The following is a 10781-nucleotide window of genomic DNA, read 5'->3' as shown; positions in this document are numbered from 1 at the left end:
AATCACAACCTTTCGGGTTACATCCCATATCTACTTACTGCTAGGTGACCATTGGTTACACACTAAGGTTACTGCGTATTGGTGATGAGTTGCTGTTTTGTGAGCGTAATATTGTTACGTCGTGACTCAATGAGAGATTCTGTGATTATATGAGATTATATATAAATAAATAAAAATAATTCCACCAGCTTTTAGTGATTTACACCTCAATTATATACGAGTGTATATATATATATATATATATATATATATATATATATATATATATATATATATATATATATATATATATATATATATATATATATATATATATATATATATATATATATATATATATATATATATATATATATATATATATATAATTGAGGTGTAAATCACTAAAAGCTGGTGGAATTATTTTTATTTTTTCCGTGTTGGTCACCTTGCCACTGTCATCGTTGTGTTGGTGCGCCACTGCAGGGACCACGCTGCACGGTCCTGCACCTCATTAATCACTATAGTCATACTAAAAGTGATGTGTGAATGATGTGTGTGTGTGTGTGTGTGTGTGTGTGTGTGTGTGTGTGTAGCGCCTTGTCTTGGCCATCCCATGCGGGATTGCCGATCTGGTACATAAATAGATAGAGAGATATATCAGCCGAAAATTTGCATGAGTTGAGAGGCCAAAAAGAAAAGAGTAATCTCCAAAAATTTATTAAGATAATTAGGGAGAGTTAGGGTGTTACTGACATATGACTAAAGCACCACTACAGAGGCGGCCCCGCGGGGACACCAGGCGGCGGGGCGCGACGTCTACTTTCGCTCTTGTCCACGAGATAAACAACGACAAGAACACTGGTCAGGTGAGGTAACAGTCAGCCGATTGTGTACTTCTTGGCGGCACAGGCGCTCGAGTGTCACTCACTCGAGGAACATTCCTGAAGATCACGATAACAGCTCTGGTATTGTAAGTAGTACGAACTAGTTATAATAGTAATAATAATAATAATAATAATAATAATAATAATAATAATAATAATAATAATAATAATAATGAAAATAATAATAATAGTAACAATACTAATATAGGACTAACAATATATAATAATTTCTCTTCTATTATCAACGTATAAAATAAAATGGGGCTATATTTTCTATAGCATACTAGCATTCTAAATTGCCTAACAATACGTTCATCTTTTTTTTCCTTCTTTTTTTTTTTTTTTTATCGTGAATTTTGACATGCGAGTGTGGCAGTGGGTGCAGGAGGCGGGAGATGGGCAAGCGATGGGTGCCGGCGAGGCGGTGGGTGGGTGGATGGTGCATGGGGGGGATGCATGGGGAGGGGCGTGGGGTGGATGGGGCAGATCAGTGGCACACCACCAGGCAGGGCACCGCGCTACTCCTTGGCCTCGGTCGTGGCGGTCTTTTGGTGAGCTTGGTTCCTTCTCCCTCGTCTGCCTCGCCGCCGCCTCCCCTTTGCGCCGCCCCGCCGCTTGTGGTGCCGCTTTTTCCTGAAGCGGCGACGCAGCTCGCGCGCCTCCTGCCGCGTAATGCTCTCCAGGCCAGCACCCTTCAGTTCTGCGAACTCCGTGCCGTCGGCGTACATGTCATCGTCTCCTGTGAAGGCGTAAGCTGAAACGGGAGACAAGGAACCTAGTTTGTTATCAGCGGAACGGATGGGCGGCGGGAAGCGGGGACTGAGCACCGGGACAGAGTATGAGTAAGAGGTCTTTGTGATGTTGTAACGCCGCTTGGTACTGCTCCGCACACTGCCGATGGTCGTGGTGCTGCGGCCGCTGCTGGCACCGTGCATGCTAGTGCCAGGCTGCAACGCGTGGGGCCCGTGAAGGTGCTGCTGCACATGGGAAGTCTTGCTATACTTGTAAACACTCTTATCCACGCCCTCGCTACCCGCGCTCACTCCGCCATCTAACGCCCTCACGCTTCCCGATTCCTCACCTAGAGAACGAATATGCGCCACTTCACGATCGTAGACTCCGTGCTCCTCCGTCCCCAGGTGGTAAGGGAGGGGTGAGGGTCTCGGAACCGCCGGCAACTGATTGGTGTGACCCACCACGTCTTGCCCGTAGCCGTGGCCCACGTAGCTAAACCTGCGACCCCCTGTGGTTGTGGACCCTGCTGCACTGTCCCTTGCGGGAGTGGATGGACGCAAGGACGGACGGCTGGTGGAGGGGTTGGGATAGGGATCGTGACCGCTTGCCCCGCCCGAATACTCATAGCTGTATATTCTGGACGAGGTGGTGGTGTACCCACTCGAGGCCCCGACACCGGTCGAGTCTCCCGCGCGTGTCTCCGCTTCCCTCTGTAGGGTGGGCCCGCTGCCTCCCGCCACGCTGCCTGATCCTCTCAGTTCACTTGTGGACCCCCTCAGTATAGTACTAGATCCCCTTATTCCTGTACTGGACCCACTTGAGATGGCACTGGATCCTCTTATGTTAGTACTAGATTCCCTTACACCAGAGTTGGAACCCCTCAAATCAGTACTGGAACCTCTTATGTCAGTGCTTGACACCCTTCTGTTAGTACTAGATCCCCTTATTACAGTGTTAGTCCGCCGTGAATCAATATTGGAATTCCTTGAGCCACTAGAACCACTCAAATCTATATTAGAACCCCTTAAATTACTATCAGATCTTAATTCATTACCTGAACTCCTTACATCTGGACTGGAGACCCTGACACCAATAGTGGAACCCCTGACATCAGTAGTGGAGCCCCTGACATCAGTCCCCCTTGAATCAATACTGACCTCCCTTTCGTCAGTACTGGACCCTCTTAAGTTAGAACCAAAGCCCCTTCGATTAGCAACGACTGCACTTAAGTCCGTATTGGATCTTTCTAGCGTGGTAGTAACCCCAGCCAAATCAGTAGAAGTGCCCTGGGAGCGGCTGGTGGCCCTGTCCTTACTAGAGTAGCGAGTGTAGTTGGTGAGGAAGGATCTATTGGCGCTATCTTGGCCGTCAGGGAGGCGCGGAGGGACTGCCAGGGGGGAGGGGTTACGTGAAGGAGACTCAAACCTCGTCCTGATGGTGGAGTGCTCGATGGAGAAGGACGATGAGGTAGAGGAGTGCCCGGCGTCCACGTCTGGATCAAGACGACGGGACGAAGAAGATGAAGAGGTGGAGACAGAGCCGCGGTCAAGATCAGAACCATAGCGACGACGAGATGTGGAGGAGGAGGAGGAGGAGCCTCTATTCAAACCAGAATCATATCGGCGACGAGACGTGGAGTCAAACGAAGAGGAGGAAGAGGACGGGTTTCTATCTAAATCAGGATCATATCGACTACGGGACGTAGAGGAGTCATAGGAAGAGGAGACAGAGGAAGAGGAGGAGGAGAGGTTTCTATTTAAGTTGTCTAAGTCAGGATTGTATCGACGACGATATGTGGAATCAAAGGAAGAGACAGAGGAGGAGGAGGAGGAGGAGGAGGAGGGGTTTCTATCTAAAGCAGCGTCATATCTATCTAAGTCAGGATCATATCGACGACGAGATGTGGAGGAGGAAGAGGAAGACGAGGAAGAGTCTTCCTCTATATCAGGGTCATTTTCACGGAGAAGTGTGGAAGAATCTAAATCAGAATCATGTCGACGACGGGTTGCGAAAGAGGAGGAGGAGCCTCTATCTAAATCTGAGTCATATGTACGACCAGATGTTGAGTCTGAGGAGTCTGAGGAGGAGACAGAGGAGGAGGAGTTGGAGGAGGAGGAGGAGGAGGAGGAGCTTCCATCTAAATCGGGATTATAAGTATGATGAGATGTGACAGAGGAGTCTCTTCCTCCTCCTCCTCCTCGTGATTCTCCAGCTCCTCGTTGATTGCCACCCACGGACTGCTTCTCCTCCTCTTCCTCCTCTTCATCGTCCTGTATCCCGTGGATAGAGGTGGAAGAGTAGGAGGAGGATGTGACGGTAGAGGTGGTGGTGGAGGACGTGGTGACGGAAGGATTATAGGAAGTGGAAGAATAGGATCCATCACTATCGGAGTAGGATCCCTCTGGGTGTCTGGGGCGCGAACCGTGGCCGTCGCGGAGACCTGGTTCGTTATAGTGCACTGGCTCATCGTAAAGGCCACGCGAGCCTCCCGAGGACACATTGAGAGTGTTAGCAGGAACCTCATCCTCTGGAGCCTCGAGCCTCGTACCTTCGAGGTGCGTCTCTTCCACCGTGTCCTTTGTGGTGAGCGAGGCAAGCGAGGGGAGAGAATTGAGGGAGACAGCGGCTGGGGGAGGTAAAGTAGTCGAGGAGGAGGAGGTGCTGGATGATCCCCCACCTCGCCCCCGCTTGACCGTCTTCCTGCGGGAGGCACGGGCGGGCAGGGAGTCGTCACCAGTACCTCGGGGCACGCCGGGAAGGTCCTGATTCACGCCGTTGTATCTCTCGGCGAAGGAGACTTTGTATATCCTGCTGGTAGAGGTCCTGGAGGGGAGAGGAAAGCCCAGCACGCCCTCGGTCTCCCGATAGGTCTCATGCTGCACGCTTGAGGTGTAGGACTCTGGCATGAACGCCTTGTTGATCACGTGGATGACGCCGTTGGCACACAGGTGGGAGCTGACCACCTCCTCGCCGTTCACCTGTAGAAGAGAACAACTGTTATCGTGATGCATCGAGACTGTTACCAGCCGATATGAATGCATGCAGCAGGATGTAGAGGATTACATTGTTATTTTAGGATGTGTGAAAGAGTTACATAGATATAAGGGATTGAAACAACTGGTGGAGACTCATACATAGCACCAACCCCTGACTCTAAGGAGACGGCGAAAGTAGATAAAGATGTACAAGCCACAACATTCTTGCGGCCCTCATGACCTGGTCTTGAGACATGCGACTACTAAGAAAGTTATGTGGAGGAAAACGACAGCCAAGCAAAAGGCTCTCTTCCCACCCTCCAGTCCCTCCGCCAAAAGCCGTACAGGAAACAAATAAGGAATAAATACCTTGCAGAGTTCAAGAAGTAAAAAGCTAGGGGAAATTTTATAGGGAAGAATGAAAATAGGTGAAATGAGACAGTGGTGAATAAAAGAGAAAGGAGAAGAAAAGATAAGAGAATAGTGAAAAGGAAGATGATGATAATGGGGATGAGGAAGATGATGAATAAGAACAAGAACAAGAACAGGGAAACGAAACATAAAGGTGAAAGAAGAGAAAGAACAGAAGTAAGCAGGAAGATGGAAGATCAATAAATAGGAAAACCACAACTCATTTCCCACCGAAAAAAAAAAAAGCAGTGGGTCTATCAGGGTAAAGATGAAAAACAAGTAAAGAAAGAATAACTCAGCCCACCTTGAGAATGTCCTCCTTGGTTCTCTTTACATCGAAGGGTCCCGCCATGCCGTTGACCGTGTACACCAGGTTCTTCTCGAAGGAGATCTCAGGGAACATGTTGACAGCCACGTGCTGTCGCACCACCCGCCGTGTGAAGGCCTCATCCTGCCGCAACCGCCTCAGCATTGCCTGCGTAAAGGGTAATGTCTTACTCTTAGTCCGCCTGCACCCCCTGCGTAACAAGTAATGTCTTAGTCTTATCATTGCCTGTGTAAGGGGAGGTAATACGTTAGTCTTAGTTTTAGCATTGCCTGTGTAACGGATAATATCTTAGTCTTATCATTGCCTGCGTAAGGGGATAACATGTTAGTCTCAGCATTACCCGTGTAAAAGATCTTCCTCTTTACTATCGCCACTACTTTCCTTCACTTCCTTCTCTCCGTCCTTCTCCTCCATTCCTTCCTCTTCATTATCCACTGTCATCCTCACCATCCCCCATCCCATCCCCATCTCACAACCCCCTTCACCTGGTTCACCCTGCGGAAGGCTCTGTCCGTGGGCACGAAGAAGGTGTAGAACATCTCGTCTCCAGGACCCAAGCTAAGCAGCGCCCCCGCCTCCCCCTCCTGCGACACGCGGTCCACCGCCTCCAGGAAGGTTCTGTCGTGGCGAGGGAAAATACACGTCATACAGATGGACACGTACGTTCATATATACCTACCTACATACATACATACATTCATGCTCTCTCTGACCTCTGAAGACTCATGCACATGCATGCATACATACATACATACATGCATACGTACATGTATACATACGTTCATATATACCTATCTACCTACATTCATATATGCTCTCTCTGACCTCTGAAGACTCATGCACATGCATGCATACATACATACTCTCTCTCTCTCTCTCTCTCTCTCTCTCTCTCTCTCTCTCTCTCTCTCTCTCTCTCTCTCTCTCTCTCTCTCTCTCTCTCTCTCTCTCTCTCTCTCTTATGCTAGAAGTTTACGTTCATTCAGCCTATTCGTAAAAAGGTGGACCTCTCCAGGTCCTCAAGCTAACATCCTTTTGCTATAGTTTCCTGCCTACTTTAATTTTTTTTTTTAAATATGTAGGAGTATATATTATACCTTTTGACTGGAACCTCGTTCATCCACAAATTTTTGAGCGACTTAGGTCGACGATTTTTTAGAGGCTTTAGTAGTGGAGGTTAATAAGTCTGTATGAAATTTTTGCGGTTCTATTGATAGCTTAACGAGAATTTTGTATCATCCATGAGAAAAGAGACAGACAGACTAACAATCTATGTGGACTTTGAAAAAAAGAGTCTTGTTGAAAGCAAAATTGTTTAAAAATGCAGGTAAAAAAACGGAATAGAAACTACTGGCATCTTTCATCCTCCCTCCCTCCCTCCCTCCCTCCCCTCCCGGCACTCACTCAAAGCTGTGGCCGGGCAGCGAGCGAAGGACGTCAGCGAGGCTCTGGTTGGACGGCGTGATGACCTTGTTGATGATGTGGATGACCCCGTTCTGCGCCTCCAGGTCGGGCTCTGTGATGAGCGCGTCCTCTACTCCCAGGGCGCGACGCCACACCTGCAGCCGCACCGGGTCCTCCTCGTTCAGGGACATAATCGCCTGAAAGAGGAGAGAGCTGTATAATATGGTCGTGGTGGTGGTAGTGGTGGTGGTGGTGGTGGTGGTGGTGGTGGTGGTCGTGGTGGTAGTTGTTGTAGAAGTTAGAATAAAAGAAATTGTTGTAGAAATTAGAATAAGAGAAAAATAAGGAAGAAGGGAAGTAAAAGAAATAGATCTAAAGTGAAAAGAGGAAGAGAACAAGAGAGTGAAAATCAAGAGCAGTAGTAGTGGTAGCGGTGGTGCAGTTGTAGTAGTAGTAGTAATAGTAGTAGTAGTAGTTGTTGTTGTTGTTGCTGTTGTTGTTGTCGCTGCTGTTGTTGTTGTTGTTGTTTTCTTCTTGTTGTTCTTCCTCCTTCTTATTGCCTTTTGTGGAGGTGATGTGATGATAGTGGTGGTAGTAATAGTAGTTTACAAATGAATACAAAGGGGAAAAAAACAGACAGAAACCGCCCTACTGAACTTAACGAGGCTGTCTATGTGACTGCTACCACTAGAGATTCTTAGAGTTCTGTAGTAGTAGGAAGAAGAGAAGGAAGGGGACGAGGGAGGGAAGGAAGCAGGACGGAGAGAAAATTTAAAGTGAAAACGAAAAAGAGAACGAGAAGAATGAAAAAAGAAGGGTAATAGTAGTGGTAGTGGTGATGGTGGTAATGATGGTAGTAGTAGAAGTAGTAGTAGTAGTAGTAGTAGTAGTAGTAGTAGTTGTTGTTGTTGTTGTTGTTGTTGTTGTTGTCGATGTTGTGTTGGTGGTGGTGGTGTTCCTTTCTCTCTCTCTCTCTCTCTCTCTCTCTCTCTCTCTCTCTCTCTCTCTCTCTCTCTCTCTCTCTCTCTCTCTCTCTCACCTGGTTATCCGTGATGGCGTTGGTCAAGTGACGCCCATAAGCACCGTGGAACCTGACGAGTTGCCCCGCTAAGTCCAGGTCCCGACGCGCCTTGTCCAGCACCTGGGAGTCGAGCGCTGGGTGGCGAAGGGGATCGAGGTGGTAGAAGACGACGAAGAGGAGTACGGGAAGGAAGATGATGACTATTAGTAATTGAGGATGGGTGGAAGACCACAAAAAATCAATGTAAGAGGAGAAAGGAGAGAAAATGGAAGATAAAAGAAGGAAGGAAAGAAAACTGGAATGTAAGAAAAGAGGGAGGAGAACGAAGTGTTCAGTGATGAGGAGAGAGAGAGAGGGACAGAGAAAGAGACAGAGAGAGAGAGAGCGAGAGAGATAGAGAGAGAGAGAGAGAGAGAGAGAGAGAGAGAGAGAGAGAGAGAGAGAGAGAGAGAGAGAGAGAGAGAGAAAGAGAGAGATTAAATCAGAAAGATAACACGTAATTTCTAGTTAGTCCGTTACAAGAGGTATAATCATATAACATTGCCAGATATATCTGTAAAATAAAAAAAGACATATATATATATATATATATATATATATATATATATATATATATATATATATATATATATATATATATATATATATATATATATATATATATATATATATATATATATATATATATATATATATATATATATATATATATATATATATATATATATATATATATATATATATATATATATATATATATATATATATATATATATAATACTCATATTATGGCTGAGATCTATATGTTTATCTTTATTCTCTTTCTCACTTTCTCTTCATTTCTAGCAGTGTGTGTGTGTGTGTGTGTGTGTGTAAGCATAGACCTTTCTATTCCCAGGATAAAAAATCCCTAGACCTCATCCTTAACCTTTTACATTTGTTGTAAGAATTGCACACTTCTCACAATGTGCGGTAAAGACAGCGTCAATAAATAAAAATGCACTAAAGACAGTATCCACATTGCACGGACAAGTAAAATAAAAACAACAAAGTTTATGAAGTAGAAATATATAGATTAAGAGCGTAAGTTACTCTGAGAAAACAATGCATTGAGTCCGGAAATAGGGTAAATAGAGTATAATGATTGATTTTTAGGTATGTTAAAAGCAGATGGCCCAAACTAATATTAAAGTTACATTTGGCGTTGGTCAGACCTCATCTAGACTGCTGTGCAGTTTTGGTTGTCAAATCACAGGAAGGATATAGGACTATTAGAATCAGTACAAAGAATACAAGGGATGAGGCGTATTCCTTATAAAATGAGATTTAAGCTGTTAGATTTACATTCCATAGAGAGATGTAGATCAAGAGGAGACCTGATAGAAGTCTTTAAGTGATATAGGTGGTTATAACAAGGGGGACGTAAGCAAAATTCTTAGCATCAGTAACAAGGATAGAACTAGAAATAACGGGTTCTAGCTTGAAAAATGTAGGTTCAAGAAAGAAATCGAAAGAAACTGGTTCTCTAATAAAGTGGTAGATGACTGGAACGGACTCAATAATCAGGTTATTAGTGTTGAGTAATTAGGGAGCTTCATGAGAAGATTACACAGATTTATGGATGGGAAGATAGGTGGAAATAGGTAGGTATTTTCATACAAGGACTGCCACGTATAAGCCTGATGGCTTCCTGAAGCTTCCCTTATTTTTTTTTTTATGTTCTTATGCTCTTACGTTCCCTCTTCAACAAAAACCTTTTGAAAGTCGTCGGGATACGCTACGGAAGTGTTTTGCTATGCTCCTATTGATAAAAAACAAAACGATGATTGAAAATATCTGGGTAACTCAACCATTCCCACCCAGACACTTACCATACCACGCCGCCTCGTCAGGCACGAAGAAAGTGTAGTCCCCTGTGTGGCTGAGCGTCTCCTCCAGCCCCGCCTTCTTCACCAGCTCCACGAATGTGTACAGCTGGCGGCTCTCGGCCAGCTCCAGCAGGTTCTTCGCTACGCATGAAAGAGGAAAGGTTACAAGAGGAGGGTCAGTAATCAGGATAGGATAAGAAATAATGGGGTTCAAGCTTGAAAAAGTTAGATTGAAGAGAGAGATGAAAAGGAACTGGTTCTCAAATAGAGTGGTAGATGAATGAAATTAGACTCAGTACTCGGGTTCCTGGTGCTGAGTAATTAGGGAGATGCAAAAGTTGTAGGTTAGATTTATATATGGGTATGGATGATAGGTTCAAATAGGTAGGTATATTTAACACAGGGACTTCCATGTGTAGACCTGACGGCTTCTTGCAGCTTCCCTTAAGTTCTCATGTTCTTATGTTCTTATGAGAGAGAGAGAGAGAGAGAGAGAGAGAGAGAGAGAGAGAGAGAGAGAGAGAGAGAGAGAGAGAGAGAGAGAGAGAGAGAGAGAGCAAATAATAAAACACTTAGAAAACGAGAAGAAACACGACTAAAGCTGCATATACACATCCCCAATATAATGTACATTTTTTTTATTATTACTGCCTTGTTAATAAACCGTTTATTATTATCATTATTATTAATAGTATAATAATAATAATAATAATAATAATAATAATGATAATAATAATAATAATAATAACAAATATTATTATTATTATTATTATTATTATTATTATTATTATTATTATTATTATTATTTTTATTATTATTATTAGTAGTAGTAGTATACATTATTATTATTAGTAGTATACAAATGAATACAAAGGGGAAAAAACAGACAGAAACCGCCCTACTGAACTTAACGAGGCTGTCTATGTGACTATGCTACCACTAGAGATTCTTAGAGTTCTGTAGTAGTAGGAAGAAGAGAAGGAAGGGGACGAGGGAGGGAAGGAAGCAGGACGGAGAGAAAATTTAAAGTGAATAATATTATTATTATTATTATTATTATTATTATTATTATTATTATTATTATTATAATAATTATTATTATTATCATTATCATTTACTATAATTTATTATTATCATTATCATTATTATTATTATTATTATTATTATTATTAT

General features: G+C 44.0%; 1 protein-coding gene across 1 annotated transcript in view; it reads right to left on the bottom strand.

Annotated features, from left to right (window-relative positions):
* Window positions 1-683: 683 nt before the first annotated feature.
* The window catches only part of LOC135110188 (serine-rich adhesin for platelets-like), a 98977-nt gene continuing 88879 nt past the window's right edge, over window positions 684-10781 (bottom strand). The window contains exons 9-14 of the mRNA XM_064022217.1: window positions 9612-9749; window positions 7759-7874; window positions 6720-6916; window positions 5801-5933; window positions 5292-5462; window positions 684-4579 (exon numbers count right to left, since the gene is read on the bottom strand). Of these exons, the coding sequence (XP_063878287.1) occupies window positions 1385-4579; window positions 5292-5462; window positions 5801-5933; window positions 6720-6916; window positions 7759-7874; window positions 9612-9749 (3950 nt within the window). The 3' untranslated portion in view covers window positions 684-1384. The remainder of the gene's footprint in view (window positions 4580-5291; window positions 5463-5800; window positions 5934-6719; window positions 6917-7758; window positions 7875-9611; window positions 9750-10781) is intronic.

This window comes from Scylla paramamosain, chromosome 20 (genome assembly GCF_035594125.1).
Source record: "Scylla paramamosain isolate STU-SP2022 chromosome 20, ASM3559412v1, whole genome shotgun sequence".
NCBI classification, from domain to species: Eukaryota; Metazoa; Arthropoda; class Malacostraca; order Decapoda; family Portunidae; genus Scylla; species Scylla paramamosain.
Note: the sequence above shows the minus strand (reverse complement) of the source record. Positions and strands in the feature narration are given on the sequence as shown.